The 18148-nt window shown below is 52.2% G+C and overlaps 5 protein-coding genes across 5 annotated transcripts; 3 read left to right on the forward strand and 2 right to left on the reverse strand.

The window, feature by feature from the left end:
- Positions 1-1587: 1587 nt before the first annotated feature.
- Positions 1588-3973, reverse strand: J4E86_008425 (uncharacterized protein; the record flags this gene model as incomplete). Its single annotated transcript, XM_051448937.1, has 4 exons — positions 1588-2685; positions 2733-3577; positions 3629-3796; positions 3847-3973. The coding sequence occupies 4 exons, from the start codon at positions 3971-3973 to the stop codon at positions 1588-1590; spliced, it is 2238 nt and encodes a 745-aa protein (XP_051299934.1).
- Positions 3974-4296: 323 nt separating this feature from the next.
- J4E86_008426 (uncharacterized protein) lies at positions 4297-7923 on the forward strand (the record flags this gene model as incomplete). Its single annotated transcript, XM_051448938.1, has 2 exons — positions 4297-7059; positions 7108-7923. 2 exons carry the CDS (start codon positions 4297-4299, stop codon positions 7921-7923), a joined length of 3579 nt encoding a protein of 1192 aa, XP_051299935.1.
- An 811-nt stretch (positions 7924-8734) lies between these two features.
- On the forward strand, positions 8735-9331 carry J4E86_008427 (uncharacterized protein; the record flags this gene model as incomplete). Its single annotated transcript, XM_051448939.1, has 4 exons — positions 8735-8749; positions 8805-8939; positions 8992-9059; positions 9139-9331. The coding sequence occupies 4 exons, from the start codon at positions 8735-8737 to the stop codon at positions 9329-9331; spliced, it is 411 nt and encodes a 136-aa protein (XP_051299936.1).
- A 1410-nt stretch (positions 9332-10741) lies between these two features.
- J4E86_008428 (uncharacterized protein) lies at positions 10742-12153 on the forward strand (the record flags this gene model as incomplete). The annotated part of the gene is made up of 3 exons (XM_051448940.1): positions 10742-10789; positions 11052-11382; positions 11447-12153. The coding sequence occupies 3 exons, from the start codon at positions 10742-10744 to the stop codon at positions 12151-12153; spliced, it is 1086 nt and encodes a 361-aa protein (XP_051299937.1).
- Positions 12154-12204: 51 nt separating this feature from the next.
- On the reverse strand, positions 12205-14121 carry J4E86_008429 (uncharacterized protein; the record flags this gene model as incomplete). The annotated part of the gene is made up of 5 exons (XM_051448941.1): positions 12205-12352; positions 12446-13053; positions 13101-13202; positions 13255-13701; positions 13753-14121. The coding sequence occupies 5 exons, from the start codon at positions 14119-14121 to the stop codon at positions 12205-12207; spliced, it is 1674 nt and encodes a 557-aa protein (XP_051299938.1).
- Positions 14122-18148: the final 4027 nt, after the last annotated feature.

Raw genomic sequence — 18148 nt, forward strand, 5'->3', positions numbered from 1 at the left:
AAGCTACCACATCCCCCAGTACAACTTCCCTGTACCCACCCGTCGCTGGCGTCGCTGGTCGCAAATACCCACCTGCACCTTCCCGCACCGCCAAACCAGATGTAGAAGGTACAAACACCCCAAATACACTCGCATCCACATAAAAAGACTATTAATATACTCTGCATGCAGCGACGGGTAGGTGAAAGAAATGACAGCTAATATACCTCATCCGGCTACTCACAGGGATAAGGTGGAGGCTGGCCAATGAGAGACCAGAACGGGCCTGGACAGGGCTCCAGCGCTAGAATCCTCGAACGATATCTCGGCGCTTCGCTATTGGCAGCCAGCGGCCGGCGAACAGGTCTCTGGTTTTCTCGACTGGCATTGTGGATTGGATGCGTTGTATTTGGCTCGCTGGTCACTGGCCAGACATACCAATGTCGTGCAGGTGGATTGGGCAGATGGGTAAGCGGGGATCTTTGTTTGACATTCCGCACTTGCATGGCCGTTTTCCCGGTTTGCGTTTCTCAGTTTACATCCGTTGGATGGGGACGCTCGAGAGCGGTTGTCCTTGCTGTCACTAGAAGGACCAAGGAAGCTGGAGGATGGAAGCGTGTCGCCATCTGTGTTTCTCTCGATTCATGCTATTCTAGTGGTTTTGCTGCTGGTTGTAGGAACGAGGTGGGAGGAATCGAGATGGACGGATTATGAAGGGATGGCGTGTCGCCATGTGTTTTTTGAGATGGCCACTCAGATGCCCTGAGGGCAGTACGCTCTCTGCTATACATAACCGCGATACGTCCTTCGCGCTTGCGAATGGTTTGCCACTTTTGCGTTGTTTGGAACGATGTTTTGCTGTTCTTTCCAGTTCTGCCAATCTAGGTCACAGGATAAGGACGAAGAAACCATGGACCTGTATGGACACGGCTTTCCGAGATGATTCGTTGCGCTCGGGTAGCATCTGCCAGCCGCCGGCGGGTGGTCGAGATACCGATGCGCTGCGATATCAAAATGGTTACACAACAGTGGTTTTGACATGTGGTAGGCTCTAGGTCGGCATGTCCAATCTTTGCTAATCAAAGTGTGCTAAGGAATGTCATATGCATATGCTGTACTGGTTCTGCTTTCGTTATGAAGCCTATCAGTAGACTATTTGGAGGATGCTCGACATCGGGTCCATATTGATCGACTGTCACTGTACCTCATGCTACAAGGAATATCAAGTCGAATAAGGCATCTCAGTTCTGTAAAAAGATCCCAGCGCCTATATTCAGATCCAAACCCCCACAGTGATCGCTGATCATCGATCCCTTTCTCGATCGACGTGAGACTTATAGAATTGTTGGAGGAAAGGCTCTTCAAATGGTCGCTTTTGGGTCTCCGAGTACAGCAAAGGCCTATTATGGTCGCTGTGCCATGGACGGGATAGTAGGAACTGGCGACGTTGATAACATCAAATTATTCATCATTATTATCAGTGATAATCCTGATGAATAATTTGATGTATCATCGCCGCCAGTCCCAAGCCCCCAAGGCACATACCACAAATAAGCACCCCTTGCCCACCCGAAACCCATCCTAATAATACACTTCATCCCTCCCCCCTCAACTCGTCCCATCATCCTCATTATGCCACACCCCGGGGTCCTCAGGCCCAGGAACAGGTCCACCAGGCGCACTCGGCCCCGCCACAACCGCCGCGCCCCCAGCAGCCCCCGCCTCAAAGCTAAACAAGAAATAAAACACCATAAAATGCAGCGCAAGCAGGTACCCCGCAAAGATATTCCGACTCGTCCTCGTCTGGAGAACGAATTTAGTAACGCGCAGAACCATGCGTTCAAAGAGGTGCATGCGCTTCATCGCACGCGCGCTCTCGCGGCCCCGGAACGCCGCGAAGGGACTGAGGTTTGACTCGTAGGCTGAGCGGTATTTGGTGTCGACTGTTGAGCCACTGCCTCCAGAATCGATGTTAATGGCAGAGGGATTGGGGTTTGCGCCGTAACTTGAGGCACTTGAGGCGGGGCCTCTGTTGACGGCGTTGTAACTGCTCACATATCTAGTTTTCTCGTAGAGGTCTAGGTTGTCTTTTTGTAGCGCGCCTATTTCGCTTCGGAGGGAGGAGACGGTTTGGTAAGACTTTTGCAGTTCGGCTTCGAGCTCCGAATTGCGCTTCTTGAAGCGGTCGCGTTGCGCGGTTATCATGGGGAGAATGCCGGAGCCGCCGCCCATGGGTTCTCCTCCTCCCCCGGCACGTAGAGAGGCTAGTGTGGGTGCTTGCGAAGAGTTGTCGAAGCCGGAGATGATGGACGATGTGGGCGATGAGCGGCCTCGTCGTCCTCCGCCGAAAGAAGATTGCGGGTAACGCGATACGTAGGTTCCTGCAACGGACATGCCAGAGGGGTCGAAGGCGTTTGTGGCTTCTTGTTGGACTTTCTCGAGATCAGCTTCTAGTGTCTCGTTAAGTTGGCGGGACTTCTCCAGGTCCATGTTTGTGTTTGAGAGCTCTTCTTGTAGAGCTTCTAGCCTGCTCTGCAGGTCTTGGTGTGAGACGCGCATGACGGTGAGCTCGTTGCTGAGCTTCTTGTTGCGAGCGAGCAGGAGCTGTTCCAGTGTTTCGCCTTTGCCCTTGCCTGATGTGCTGTTCTGCGAGAGGGCGATCTCGGTGGCTTCGTCGTCGTCATCGCCTGTTGCGAATTCGATTGACTACCGCAGGTCAGCTTGGACTCAACAGTATCATGTGAAAAACCTACCTTTAGCACTTCCAACTCCTGCTTAACGTTCTCATAGTCGCCCCATTTCTGCACCTTCTCGCGAAGAGCCTCCTTTTCACTCCTCAGCGACTTGATCTCCCGTTCCAAGCTTCGTGTCTCTGTCTCGAGCCGTGTTCGTTCGGAGTCCTTTTCGAAGCGCGCATTCTCGAGCTTTCGCAGGAGTGATGAGTTCTCGGATCGTAATCGCAGGAAGGCCGGATCGTCTTCAACCGCAACCTGTTGCGTTGGCGCAGATGCAGACTGGGCCAATTCGAGGCGTAGTTGCTCGTTCCGTGCTGTGATTTCTGCCAGTCGGTGGCTTGTTCGCTCGAGCTCTGAGCTAACGATCTCAAGCTCCGCCGCAGTAGCACCGCGACCGCCTTCTTCTTCAGACGCTTCACCCTGACCAAGTCGCTGTGAGACCTCGTAACTGGCCTTGAGCTCCTTCAACAGTCGGTCCTGGTTCTCGACCTTCTCTTCCAGGCTCTTCTCCTTTGACTCCCAGTTGTCCTGCTTCTCGTTCAGCACAGCCGACCATGACGCTTCCACGTCTTTGATCTTGCTGTCTCGGCTGTCCTCGAGGGCTTTCCGTGCCGTCCGCTCCTCCTCCAACTTCTTGTCTGAATCGTCGAGTTGTGTGGTGAGTTTCGCTACCGTCTTCTGTAGGCGCTCGTTCTCAGACGTGAGCTTTGGCACGAGTTCTTCGGAGGTCACAAGCGAGTCGACGGAGGCTTCGAGGAGAGGATATGGGTCGGGTGCTTCAGAGAGCGGCGAGTAGACTTGGAAGAAGGCAGCCTGTACCGTCTTGGACTGGTTGGATATAAGATCAATGAAATTCTGGTATGCTGCGAATCTGGCTTAGTAGAGCTCAGTCAGCTGCGCAAGTGGAGGCTTACACTTCAAGAGGCCCTTGATGTCGCTGAGCTTGCTTGCATCGTCGAGTTTCCGAAAGTCTTTGGTCTTCTGCGCGAGGTCCTTCCTTTGGGTGAGAGTGTCTCTTTGGTGTGCGACAAGATCCGAGGCTACCGTGTCGAGCTGCGGAATGAGAGTGGTGAGGTCGATGTCTGGCGCATTGTTAGCCTAGTCGTATCATATGCGTCACGGGAATTCGCACTTCTCCATGCGCCGATCGCCTTTTGGAACTTGTTCCCCTCTTCTTGCTCTTCTTCTGCGACTGGTTCCTGCCTCTCGGCACTGGGTGGAGTCTCGACCCTCTCATCCATATCTACTCCGCCCTCCATGGTTGCGCTTCAGTCTGTATCCGTATCTGCGAGTGAGACAGACGTGTAATTGGAATCCGAAAGAACCGGGGTTTATTGCGCGCCTGTCGTAGTCTACTCCCGCAAGCCTTCACGGCGCGTTGTGAATCATGGAATGGAGTTGGTTACGTATGCACCCAGCTTGCCGTGAAACCGCGGAAGGTGCGGCGTTGCGCGGCCCTAATTGGTGGACTGCCGCCATGATAGCTCACCAGGCACCACGAGCGCACATCCAACACGCACCATGCGCGCCTCTTACACTTCGCTGCCATAGCCTGCCATGGCGCATGTGAAGGTTGAGAACAATGGCAGACGCACCTTCCCAACCGCCCGCGACACGGCGCCCGCCCCCGCAAGATGGTCCCTACATCCTCCGCAAGCTCGTCGCAAACCTGCCGCTGTCCGCTGATGGCCCGTCGACCGACGTGCGCATCACGTGTGTAGAGGTGTGGAACGGCAACCTCTATGTTGGCACCTCCGCCGCCGAAATCATCCACTTCGTCCTGCTTCCGCCCGAGACCGACGATCCCTCCGAAGAGCCCACGGCCATCATCGCCTCGCGACTGGAACCGCCCCATAACGACAGCAATGGGCCTGGCGTGCAACAGATTCTCCTGCTTCCCAAGATCAGCAAGGCCTGCGTGCTGTGCAACAATACCCTCTCCATATACTCGCTACCCGAGCTGAGCCCCGACTCGACTTTCAAGCCGATAGGATGTCTGTGGGTTGGAGGTGTCGACTTGAACGACGACATCGAAGGTTCTGCTGAGGATGGCGTAGTAGTCGTCATCGGCCTCAAGAAGCGCCTGCGACTGGTGCAGATATCCGAGAACTCGCCCCCGAAAGCGATCAAGGCGATTGAATACGGAGGCTGTCTGGTCTCTGTCCGCCGAGACACGTTCTCATGCGCTGCTGATGCGCATTCATATGCCCTGTTGGACGTTGTACATCAACAGAAGATAGGCCTGTTTCCAATCTCTTCCTTGGATCCAGACGCCGGCGACATTGGCGGAGCCGCTGAGCATCTGGCGACTGTGCCAAATGCGCCATCTAGGAGCGTTTCCTCCGCTTCGCATCCACAAGCTCCCGAGGAGCACCGCGGCCATTCTCGAAGTACAAGTTTGAATGTGCTTGGGCTAGGCGGTCCTTCAAGAACAGCAAGCCCACGGGCTCCGGCTCAACGCTATGGTTTCGACGTGCCCCAATCACTTTCTCGCGACATGTCACCGGCTCCGTCACGCTCGCCTGGCCGAGCCGCCATGGGAGGAGAAGGCGAAAGAGCGTCTAGCCAGTCTCGAGGCGGCGCAACTTCACCCGATAAACCTTTACCACCAGCTCCAACCGAAGAGGAGAGACCACAACCTGAAGAGCCACAGGTTCCACGACCGCCGCCCTTCATTCCTTTGAGACCCCACGTCGCATCACCAAATCCGAACGAGTTTCTGTTGACAGTCGGCACTACACCTTCCGACCAAGGAGTCGGCATGTTCGTAAACCTCGATGGAGATATGTGCAGAGGTAGCATACAGTTCAGTAGCTATCCTGATGCGATTGCTGTAGACGGCGCGGGCATAGATTTCTCGGCCTCTATGGGTCAAGGCATGAACTCTGAGGAAGGTTACGTCTTGGCAGTTGTACATCGAGAGGCGGAAGGTAGTATTACCTACGGAGTTGAGATTCAGCGATGGGATGTTGATCCTAGTGCTGGAGAAGTTGACAAGCACTGGCTCAACTTCAGCCCACTCGGTCTGCCAGTTCAGACCAAAGGCTCACATATCTCGACGCCTATAGGTATGCGCACTGTAGTGCAGCCTTACGATCTAGTAATTTCGGAAGTAGGCGCGAAACTAACCGTCAGGAAGTTGCAGCTTGCTTCATCTGAGGGAGCAGCGAAAGAGTCCAATGAAGTCGAAAAGCGCCAAGCAAATGCGGACCGCGAGTTTGCGGAGCGCCTGTCCAAGTTACAGTCACAGACTGTCGTCTGGGCCGGAGACCAGATATGGTGGACAGTACGAAACCCTCTAGTGACCCGATTGGATTCACGAATCGAAGCAGCCCAGTATGCGCTTATTGGAGATGCGACCCGCATCCAGCCTGACAGAAGAGTCATAGAAACCATCTTAGGCGATATCCGCGGACAAGAGCCGCGCAACGAGTCTGAATACCTTAGTCTCATATATATTCGTCAAAAGGCCTCGCTCATGCTCTTCATGGACGTGGTTCTACGTACCAAAACGAACATCATCATATTCGAAAACGAGAAGCGTATCACCGAACAAGCGCTCATCGAAGGTGAAATAGATCCTCGGGTTGTCCTGAGCCTAATGCCGATTCTCGATCAAGAAGTCGTCCAGGGCTCAGACGGCATACAAATATATGGCGGCATCACAACGCTGGTGGAGCACTTCTTGCAACAAAACAATCTCTCGACCATGCCAACGAATGTCAATGGTCCCTTTGGTGACAATCTGTTGCATTTCGTAAAGCGGTACCTTCAATTTTGGAAGAAGCGAAAAGGCATGGCAAGTGTAACAAACGATCCGACCGTGTTCAAGACTGTCGATGCAGCATTGCTTCACATACTCCTACTACTAGATCAAGGGAGTCCAAAGGGTACTTCCAGCCCTGGTGCTCACCGAGCAGAACTCTACGAACTGGTGGACAAAGAAGTAGAGTGCTTCGACCGTGCTGTTGAGTTATTGGAGCAATTCAAGCGTCTCTTCCTACTCAGTCGCTTATACCAAGGCAACTGCAAGGCTTCCGTCAAGGCGTCACATGTGCTAGCGACCTGGAAACGGATCTTGGAAGGCGAGGAAGACAAAGGAGGCGAACTTGTAGATGGCGAGCATAAGGTGCGCGACTACCTACGGAAGATTCGCGATCAAGCTCTGGTAGAAGAATATGGCGCATGGCTTGCGAATAGGAATCCAAAGCTGGGTGTTCAAGTCTTTGCGGACGATCAGAGTAGAGTCAAGTTTGATCCTACTCGAGCTGTCGCTCTACTAAGAGACAAGGCGCCAGGCGCTGTCAAAGAGTACCTGGAGTATCTTGTCTTCGGCCAGAAAAAGGTAAGCCCCTCCGCACATTTTTACTCGCTCTACTAACACCGTCCCCAGCACCCAGAGTACGTAAACGAACTCATAGCATTCTACCTCTCCACCGTAATCACCGAACTCGAAAGCACCCCCTCATCCCGCGCCACCCTCTCCCAAAGCTACGAAACCTACCGCATCCTCGAACCCCCGAAACCAACCTACTTCTCCTTCATAACCGACAACGCGCTCGACGCAGAATGGTGGCACGCCCGCATCCGCCTATTGCAACTCCTCAGCGAAACCTCGTCCTACGACGTACATACCGTTCTATCCCGGCTGCAGCCCTACAGCCAGGAACTAGTCTCCGAAATGATCATCCTAAACGGCCGGCAAGAGCGCCACGAAGAAGCGCTGAAACTGCTTACACACGGTTTGGGCGATTACAACACAGCAATAAGCTACTGCCTCTACGGCTACGCATCCATCCACCGCCGCGCCACCCCCGGCGCACCGCCCGTGTCGCACAGCCAGATCCCCACGCGCGCAGAACAATCACGCATGTTCGGTCACCTGCTCAGAGAATTTCTCCAGATAGAAGATCTTTCGCAGAGGGTGGAGCGCACCTCTGAACTTCTAGAGCGCTTTGGGGGCTGGCTTGATGTTGCCGATGTGTTGGCTATTGTGCCTGATGAGTGGAGTGTTGATGTTTTTAGCGGGTTTTTGATACAGGCGTTGAGGAAGTTGGTGAGGGATAAGGCGGAGAGTGATGTTGTAAGGGCGCTTAGTGATGCGCAGAATAGTCAGGCTAGTTGTGAGTTGGTGGAGAAGAGGGAGGAGGATGGGGCGGTATTTGAGAGGGTGGAAGGGGGGTTGGGGGTACAGGGTGGTGGGGAGTAGGGTAGAGTGTGTAGCTGTGCACACACAGCAAGGGCAGGGAGTTTGGAAATACACTTGTATTGCGATTCCATTTTTGGGATCTGAATGGAGCTGGCTGGTAACAGTCACCTTTAGGGTGTTTCGACGCGTCTCCGTCTATGTGTGGGTCTATAATCAATCTTCATCGCATCTTATTTCAGTACTCATGTCGTGCTGTTCAACGAAGATGAGAAGGCGCCTTGGGATCCAACTAGGGCCTGGTCTTGTTCCGGGTTGCCCTTTCGAATTGTGCATTGATGCGCAGGGTATGAGTTGTGATTTTCGCTTGCTATCGCCTTCACCATTATATGACGATAGCGCTCAAGCATCGTTTGTGTGGTTAGGATGAATAGAGTGCGCCTTTGACTCGGACTGCGGTCCGGTCCTAGGACGGGCTTGGTCTTTGAGATTGTACTTTAGTATACGGTATGATTGCAACAGCTTTGATGTTGTTCGCTGGAGTGCTATGGTGTGTGTGGTTAGGATGATAGCTATGACAACTTTAGAGTATATTATGCCCGCATTGTTGGTACCAACGCGTTCATCGTAACGATACATAGCGCAATTGTGTCATTTCATAGGTCTCCAGAAGTGAGCGTTGTGATTGATGGTTTCGGAAATCCACTCAACACCGGCTCGCGCCTGCCTCGCCACGGTCTTGGCATTCTCACACCCGGAGAGACGAGCAACGCCGGAGCATAGCCACCAACGTCTCTCACTTCTCTTGCTTATCTAGCTCAGCTTCAATTCAATTTCACCACCCACATATCACTCGGCAACGCTTAGTGACACGATGCAGCGCCGTATGGTGAGTGCCATCAATTTTTGCATCGTGTTCCGCGCTTTGCCGCTAACGGTGGCAGCTCACGAAAGATGAAGAGGCCTCAGCCCAAAACGAGGACCTAGAGGTACGCCGCGAGGATCAAGAGAAGATCAACAAATTCAGCTCGCTGCATCAAAAAGAGGAGCTTCTCGAAGAGGAGCTGAGGGCAAAGATTGTACGATTCAACCCGCTGCCTCCAATCCGCACTCCCTCTAACAGCAGCGCAGAAGGAGAAGGAAGATTTGGAGGAGATCTCAGGCGAACTCGAGCTGGTTGATGAGGAGGAGAAAGTACCGTAAGTTCTTTGCGATGAGCTGCGAAATGGCTCGTCATTAGACATAGCCCGAGTATCAACAAGCTAATCACAACCATAGATACAAAGTCGGCGATTGCTTCGTCTCATTACCTCAACCCCAGGTCCTTGAGCTTCTGGGATCATCAACAGAGACTATTGACAGCGAGGTAGAAGCTCTCAAGGCCAAGCTTGAAGGGATTCAAGAAGAGATGGGAGAGCTGAAGAAGGCGCTCTATGGCCGCTTTGGCCGCAGCATCAACCTCGAGACGTAGGCGATGCATATGCTATAGACTTGCAGCGATGGTTCGCCGACGGAGAGATACATGCAACAAGAATCGAGATTCAACACACACTCCAGTCTGAAATCGCATTCCGAGATGGATCGAATTCCGAATCGGCGTTCCATAATTCCTAACGCATACCGTCGGACTTTACTAATCCGTAGACCGAAGACATGGTACTCTGAGTCAAACGCGCATTCCCTTCCTCGCAAAACAAAAGAAGAGAACGCACGTGACTCATTACAGGTCAATTAGCATGCAATGCACCGAGTTCCACTTTGGAGAGCCGCGCATCGGTAAGTTTGCCGATGCACAATAACGTCTTGTTCCCCGTCGGGCCTCGTAGGGCGCACGCAGCTAAACGGTACCCGTCATGCATTCGTAAGTTAAGCCCCGCCTACTCTGCATGCGGTAACAGCTACGATCGACAAACCAGGTAGACGTGCAGCCACGAAAATTATTGATCAGGGGAATTGTGGCGCCTACTTAAACACCTCGGATGGCTAACCCAAGTGCGCGGGGTCGCGCAGTATACTACCCAAGTAGTCTGTTACTACCCGTTTTCCTTCTCTAACTGCATTCGCAAAGTCATCCGTTTTGCTTCTCTGAGCCTCGAATTGCTGGAAAGCAAGGCGCGTCATCCTTACGGGTAATCATTTCAGCATGGAGAGTGCAGATCTGGAACGAACTTATTCCCGGGAACAACAAGGCTTAGGGCCGGGTCATGAGGCCATTACCTCACCAGTCGCTCTTGTCCGCAGTTTTACTTCGAAGAGTCAGAGAAGTACGACGAGTCGACAGAGTTCAAGAAATCGCTGTACGCATAACTCCGTCTTACTGCGATGTTGGGGGTGTGGGTTACTAACGGGTCAACATAGCCGGTGCTATAGAGAGCTCGCGTGCTGCGCGACTGAGGGAACTTGAGAAAGATGCTGGCACATCTGACGATACGGAGAAGGAGGATGCGATTGAGAAAGTTGCGTCGAGAACACCTTCAACGCTGAGCTCGCATGGACTGTCGAATTCACCGTCGCCGGCGTCGAGTGTCCACGATGAGCAGACGAGTGGGAGACGGGTTATCCGCTTTGAAGATGGAGACCCTGAGAATCCTAACAATTGGGGGCGTGTGAGTTGAACAATGGAAAATTGATTCGAAGAAGGACTAACAAGTATTCCAGTGGAAGAAGATCTACGCCCTCGTCGTTGCTATCATGAGTGGTAAGCCACCCTAATCCTTCTTTTGACAACTCAGCTGAACCAGACAAAGTGATGAACAGCACCATGACCTCCAGCCTAGCAGCCGGAGCCACGGCTCCAATATCTCGCCATTTCAACCAAACCAACGAATATGCGCTCATCCTCCCCACATCCATGTATCTAGTTGGCTACGCATGCGGCCCCATGCTCTGGGGCCCTCTCTCAGAATCCTACGGCCGCAAAGGAACCATGGTGATATCCTTTGCCTTTTTCACAATATTCTCCATCGCTTCGGCGCTCTCACCAAACTTCGCTTCGCTCGTCATCTTCAGGTTGTTGGTGGGTGTGGGAGGGAGTTGCGCGATCAGTGTTGTTGGGGGGATCTGCGCGGATATCTATCATAATCCTAAGTATCGGGGAAGGAGTATGGCGATTTTCATGGTATGTGGCTCCTAATCCCTTCCTCATAACGAACTCTAGCAGAAGGAAAGGAGAACTAATCAAGGTATAACAGGCCGCAACAACATTCGGACCCATTCTCGGACCCCCGATATCAGGCTTCATCAGCGTGATATCCTGGAGCTGGGCCTTTTGGATCGGGGTCATACTTGCCGGAGCAACATGGCCGCTGTTCTACTTCTTCGACGAAACATACGGACCCACGATCCTAAAGCGGCGAGCAAAGCGACTACGCAAGGAAACGGGTAATGAGAATATCATTGCGCCACTTGAACTGGAGAAGACGGATTTGAATCACATTGTCACCGTCATTCTGACCCGGCCACTACGTATGATCTGCTTCGAACCTCTCGTTCTATTCACATGTCTATATCTAAGCTACGCCTGTAAGTCAACCCTCCCCCACTATCCCTGCACAAAGCCATCTCCCTACTAACCCCACCCTCAAAGACGCCATATTCTACATATTCTTGCAATCCTATCCCATAATCTTCACCGGCATCTACCATTTCAACGCCGGTGAAACAGGTCTCGCCTTCCTCCCTATCGGCGTCGGCGCCCTTATCTCCGCTGGCATCTACCTGTCGTGGGACTGGTACTTGGCCCGCGCGCAACGCCTCAATCGCCCTTGGTCGCGCAACGAAGAGATGCGGAGGCTGCCTCTCGCTTGCATCGCCGGCCCGTTTTTCGTTATCAGTGCGTTCTGGCTGGGCTGGACGAGTAGAGAGAGTATCCATTGGATTGTGCCCACACTCGCGGGTATACTGTTCGGAATGGGATATCTGTGTCTCTTCATGGCTTTACTCAACTATCTTGTCGATGCATACGAAGTCTTCGCCGCGAGTGCCATGGCGGCAGCGAGTTTATCGCGGTCGTCATTTGGGGCTGTGTTGCCTTTTGCAGCGAAACCGATGTATAGGACTATGGGCGTGGCTTGGGCGACTAGTCTACTGGGGTTCTTCAGTCTGGCGCTGTGTGTTGTGCCGTTTGTGTTTGTGCGGTGGGGCGGGAGGATGAGGGATCGCAGTCAGTTTTGTCAGTATTTGAGGAGGAAGAAGAGGGAGGAGGAGGAGGAGCAGGAGAAGGAGAGGGAGGGGTTGAGGGAGAAGAGGGTTATGGTACAGCCTAATGAGTTGAAGGGGAAGGAGGATGTGTAAAATTAGATTTTGAGTCCAATTGCGATGAGGTAGAAATCAGTATGGCTAAACTCAAAGATCATCCAACATATACCCTCTCCTCTTCTCAGGCTGCGCCTTGATAACCCAGCTATGCAGCACAATCTCATGCCACTGCACCCTCTCCGCATTCTGCATGCGAAACACCGGCTCCCTCTCAACCACGAATTCTTTTCCTTTCCTAGGCCCAATGCGCGGAAGGAAGAAGCGAAACGAAACCCAATACATAATACAGCATGTCAGCATTATCCACGACAACAATCCTGTCGCGTACCAAGGGAGCCCTGGAATAATGTCGTGAACGTCAAGGTCTGAGTATTGAAACGGTGGTATACAGACTGCGACTAAGGGGAAGCCGCCCGCGATAGCGTAGATCACAGCAGCGGTGACACTGAGCCAAGTTGGAAGAGGCGATTTGAGAGACCACTTTGTAAAGGTACGGATATACAACATGCCGACTGCCATGATGAAGGTTGGTATGATATCGATGAGGTACACGTATAGGTTTGCGAGAATCCGGTACGCGGATGATGGTTTCATGGGCCATGTTACCAGTATGAGAAACACGGCGCATACCCAGTGGAGGAAGAGCGCGCCTAGGGGTGTTGGCTCTGACTGGCTGGAATGGTGTTTCTCTCGGTATTTGCGAAAGAGAATGCGGTTCTCGCCGAAGAACTTGGCGAATGGTAGGATGCCTTCTTTCGCTATTTCTTGTTTTGCGCGGGCAAGTGTGAATGTCATGCCGATGACGTTGGCGAAGCTGTTGATGGTCGTGAAGATGGCGAGGATTGTGGAAGCGTGATTGTGGCCTATGACATTGTTGAGGAAAGCGAGGGCTACGTCGGTAGATGTAAGTTGTTGCTCTTTGCTGACTACAATCATCTGAGTGCGTCAGCGCAGATCTGGGAACTGACTATGTGGCTACCTACGTAGCTGACATTGACGAGCATGTATAAGATGCAGATCATCCCGAGAGCAATGATGATGCCTTTGGGAAAGTTCTTGCGTGGTCTGTGGATCTCGCAGAGTATCTGAGTATGCGTAAGTGTAGGTCGATGGATCGTCAGACTGATTAAGACTTACATAGTTGGCTTGGTTGTACCCCCCATAGGCGTAAAAGACCGCTAGCATGCCTTGCGTATAGCTGCCGGCGTTTCCGTGCGTCCGCGCAAACGAGTTCCTGTATCTCATATTGGCTGTTGCGTGATTCGTATGCGCGACACCGGCCAATACACATATCGCCATGATGGGGAACACACAAAGAATGGCGATTTTAACAACGACGATGACGTTGTTGAGGAGGATACCCCCACGTCGAGTGAACGCGTGCAAGAAGCATGGAAGCGTTACTGCCATTATCGCGAGACGTCGTGCCGCGGCATCCTTGGCTGCGCCTCTATCGGTACCTGGAGAGCCTATTATGTCGTCGCCGAAAGTCAATGCGTTGGCTGCGCTCGAAGCAACGATCACGTAGTTGACTGCGTAGAAGGAAAAGACGAAGAACTTGGGTCGCTTGATGAGGTAGTTCACCTAGTCGCGGTCAGCCGTGTATCAGTGGCAGGCTTGCAGTTCTGCACTCACGTAGTTCATGTCTCCACCATTGCGTACAACCGGCACTCTTTCGTCATCAATTGAATGCCGAGGTGTAGTCAAGCCGAACTCGATGTACAATATAGAACCCGCGATGGCTGCAAGCCCACCGAAAGCCCAAAAGCAAAGCGTGATTCCCGGGCTCTCGGTGGCCTGCATAACGGTCCATGGTGTTCGGAATATGCCAGTACCGATGACTTGCTGGAGTATGAAGGCCACTACTGAGAAGAGACCTAGAGGATTCGGCGTGCTTTTCGTAGCGACAACATCTTTGTCGTTCAAAGCCTCGAGGTATGCGCGGTCTTCTTCGTCTAAGCACAGGCTGCGGTCTCCCGATTGGACGCTACATGATTCGTCCATCGTTCGGTAATGAGCATCGATTTGGAGCTGGTGAAGCTTAGGAATCCGGTTGGATAAGTAGTACCTAGCTACAGTAGTAGCTGTCCAGTAAGAAGCCGGTAATGGTATCTGAATGATTTATCCCTTGAGTTTCATGCATTAGTTATCACCCGGGAGGAGAGCTAGTTTTTGAAGCCCTTGCTGGTAGCTTTACTCTTTCCGTCGATTGTTAGAGCCTTCGCACCGCGGAGCTGCGACTCCTTACTTAACGATACTTGCCATGTGAACAGCAGCCACTAACACAAGGTCGCTTCGAAATTCGATAGACAGCCACTTTGCGTAGGAGGCAAGGCTAAATCCGAAAGTGAACAAAGCATCGCTTGCCACAGTCGAGTAGATGCAGGGGATGTCTGAGGAAGGGATGCGCGTGTGCCAGATAACGACAGACAGCTCCTGAGGTATCGTTGTCGGTCCTAAGCCTGCATCTTCTCAAAGCATTGCAACCATCGGTAACGTGCCGTGGGATTTCGGTGTACTCAGCTTCATTTGCGGCGCCATCAAATTATCGTGGATCATATACGAGAAGGGGTTTACGAAGGAGAAGTCGCTGCGTTCGTCCTCCCAGCCACCGCACCGCGTTTTCGCGCTAACCGTATTGTCTTAGCGCAACGGTATCTCGAGTTTGGCGACGCGTTGTTCCGGCTGCACTGGAGTCTCAACACCATCGAATCCATCGTCAGAACCGCGAACACCGGCTTAGAAAACGGAAGGCTCGAGAGCTATGGTTCTGAGTTATATGATACCACAGCTCTGACCGATATCGTGGGTAACTTCCGCTTGACGCTGGAACAAAGTCAGAAGTTGCTCAATGATGTCAGCAAATTTCGTACTGGCAAAGACGGCTTCATCACCAACATCATCTACAACCTGAACTCGGATGCGCAGGTCAGAGATTTGACTGAGCGGCTGAAATTCCACACCGTCAAGATTGGTCTCGTTCTCGACGCGTTCAACATTCATGTCCAAACACAGCTGCGGGATCTCCACAATGAACAACACCAAGACCTTGCGGAGCGAATTCAGGAGCTGAAGCACCTACTTGTTGCTAGTCGCGATTCACGCACCGACGCGTATCATCCAGTGATCAAGCGAGATATAGAAGTCCCTGTCGAGCTTGCCAAGCGCTTCGCGGCGGAGTTACAGCAACGTTCTTTATTGTATACGTTTGACTGGGAGAAAACATCTGACGGGCCGCAAGTATCAGTCAGAGAAGGCCTAGAAGCCTTTTGCAACCATTTCAATGGCGCTCATCCTGATGGAGATGCGACATCATATCTTCGGCTTCTCAAAAGCATATGGCTAATGGACAAGATTAAGGAAGGACACGATTGGTCAAGTATTCAAAGCTCAAATCCAGGCGGTCTCTATGATAGGTGCATCAGGGAAATGGATCGAAGACTTCGCATAGAGTGCGCTCGAATCGCCAGCAGTCCAATCGCGCCCCCCCCGACTATCTACCATCATGCGGTCTCGCGAGGAAATGCTTGCTATCTGGCCGAGACCTATCCCCATTAACGATAACGTGCATGAAACGAATCTTGGGGTTCTTCTAGACATCTCGCTTGTCTCCGGTACGCAGACACATACCTTTCGCGTAGTGCGTAACATGGATGGGACGTTGGGAGTGGAAGATAGCACTACGAATACAACACCATGCACTGGTGGCAGTTCCAGGGACAGAGTAACACAAAAACTCAACCTTGACCCAAGGACGGTTTTCCTAGTCCCTGTGTATGCAATACCGAAAGTTCCAGGCTCGCAAGATGCTTCTTGTAGCGTAAAGCTGCAGAGCTCGCCTGATGATACAAATGGCCTGACTCCAGAGTCTCGCTCATGTACCGACTTGTTCAGGTTGCAACACCTCATTACGGGCTACAGATGCGTACATCAAAGGTGGGTAGCTATTAGCCTACCAAACTTGTCGCGCAAGCAGCACTTAAACTCTATGCCTGCACAAGACTGACACGTTTGAAGGAGAACTGTGATAGTCACATCCCTCGTGAAAGGGCAGGGCTTCCCAACGAACAGTGGCGCATCCGAAGGTAGACCAAGCAAGACCACCGACGTACTGACTGAGATCGGAAACATACAGTTGTGGCAAAAAGCTTCTTTCGAAAAGAGACCTGCGTCCCAGCACCAATACAGCAAGTCGTCAGAGGACCTGTTCAATTCTCCAGAAACTGTATCGGGCGCATGGAGTCCTGAGCCACTCAGCGAACGGACTTTCACCTCGACGTCCAGTATCATGAGCAACATCTCCAGCGCTCACTCACAAGAGATATCACTGGGCTCTGCAGTCAGGGCAGTGCATTTAACACAACCAGAGCTGCCATTACTTGTGGTATTTCTCAAACAGCCAGATACAGGGCAGTTATCCTTTCTAGCCATTGAGCTCGACGAGCGTACGAAGATCGAGCCAAAAAGCTGCGACTGCCGAAGCACCAAAGCCAGCTGTACAGTCAGTGTGCTAGAGCGATCTGGTACACCACTGCTAACTCGTCGATTTTATGCGGAGAAAGGGCTCAACAGCTGGAATCTGGCGGCTGTCGGTGCTCACTGGTCATCCTCCAATGCCGGTGCGGTGCGCGTGCGAGACATGTACTGGCTTCGGTTCGAGTTCCCGAACGACGCTGAGCGCAAGAAGTTTCATCAGAATGTTGCTGATCTCGTTCGCATCTTCTCTGCAAGGATGAACGACTACCAGAGAGACTTAAGGTCGGTTCGCGGAGCTCACATCATCTCACAAATAGGCTGAGGATGGTTGGCGTTGCTCTCACTTCCTTCATCTATCGTGTTTGTCAATCTTTAGTCTAATGTTAATAACGCTCCTTCGTCTCAATATCATGTAGTAGTAATCTGCGGTCATGTTCGCTCACTTCCGATGATCTTGCTCAGGCCTCGTACTAGTTTGAGCCAAGTAATCTTTTACAAGAGCTCAAATTCCTGGATTGTGCCTTCACTGCGCCTACAAGACTATGCAACACACAAGAGAGACACTCGAAGTTGACGTCAGTCATATAAATGTCCCAGAAGATACAACGTCCCGTGTAATGCGAACGATCTAGCGAATGCGAATTTAGACTGAGAATCGCACCTGACGCCCGGTGCTAGCGAATGCGACATGCTTGGCCTGCGCCACCGACCTCTCGCACTCGTCAACACTTCGCCAATACACTTGGCACTCTACGGTAGAGACGTGCATCATTCTTCATAAGAACGACGTGGACTTCGAAACCAGAATTGGAGTATACATCGGCGCATACATCATTACGGTTTTCATATAGCAGCGTTTTGGTCTTCAAGAGCCAAGTTCCGCATTTTCTTCCTCACGATGACGGCGCCCTCACAGTCTGGCCAGAAACACCAACCTGATTCCATCGCAGCTAGCATCATTGCGATCACCAGCGAAGAAGCATGGAAAACTAATGCACGACGATGGAAGTTTCTTCTACTGTTATTACCAGGCTTCTATACCGCGAGTATGGATCTGACTATTGTCGCGACAGCTCAACCGTTCATCGCGTCTCATTTCCGTCAGTACTCCTGCCAACCCCTGCCAGTATGTATGCTCACCACCGAGCAGAAGCTTTGAACCAGATAAGCTGGATTGGTACAGCCTTCACCCTCACAGACACCGCGTTCGTCCCCTTGTTCGGCCAACTAGCAGATGTCTTCGGGCGGCACGCAGCTCTGCAATCTGCCGTTACTATCATGACCCTGGGCGCCGTCCTTTGCGCAAGTGCACAAGTTTGGCCAGTCTTGGTGCTAGGTCGAGCGCTCCAGGGCGTGGGGACGGCAGGCATGTCTACATGCTCCCTCATCATTCTAGCGGACAATGTGTCTCTGAAGGAGCAAGCGTTTAATACCAGTATCTTTCACTTCTTGATCGGCATCGCATACGCAACAGGGCCTTTGGTATGACTCTCAGCAGCTGAGTTTATCGTCACTAACAGGATCTGCAGATCGGAGGCTACATGACGAATGTGCA

The sequence above is a fragment of the Alternaria arbusti genome (genome assembly GCF_024043155.1).
Source record: "Alternaria arbusti strain BMP 1465 chromosome Unknown scaffold_13, whole genome shotgun sequence".
Classification (NCBI taxonomy): domain Eukaryota; kingdom Fungi; phylum Ascomycota; class Dothideomycetes; order Pleosporales; family Pleosporaceae; genus Alternaria; species Alternaria arbusti.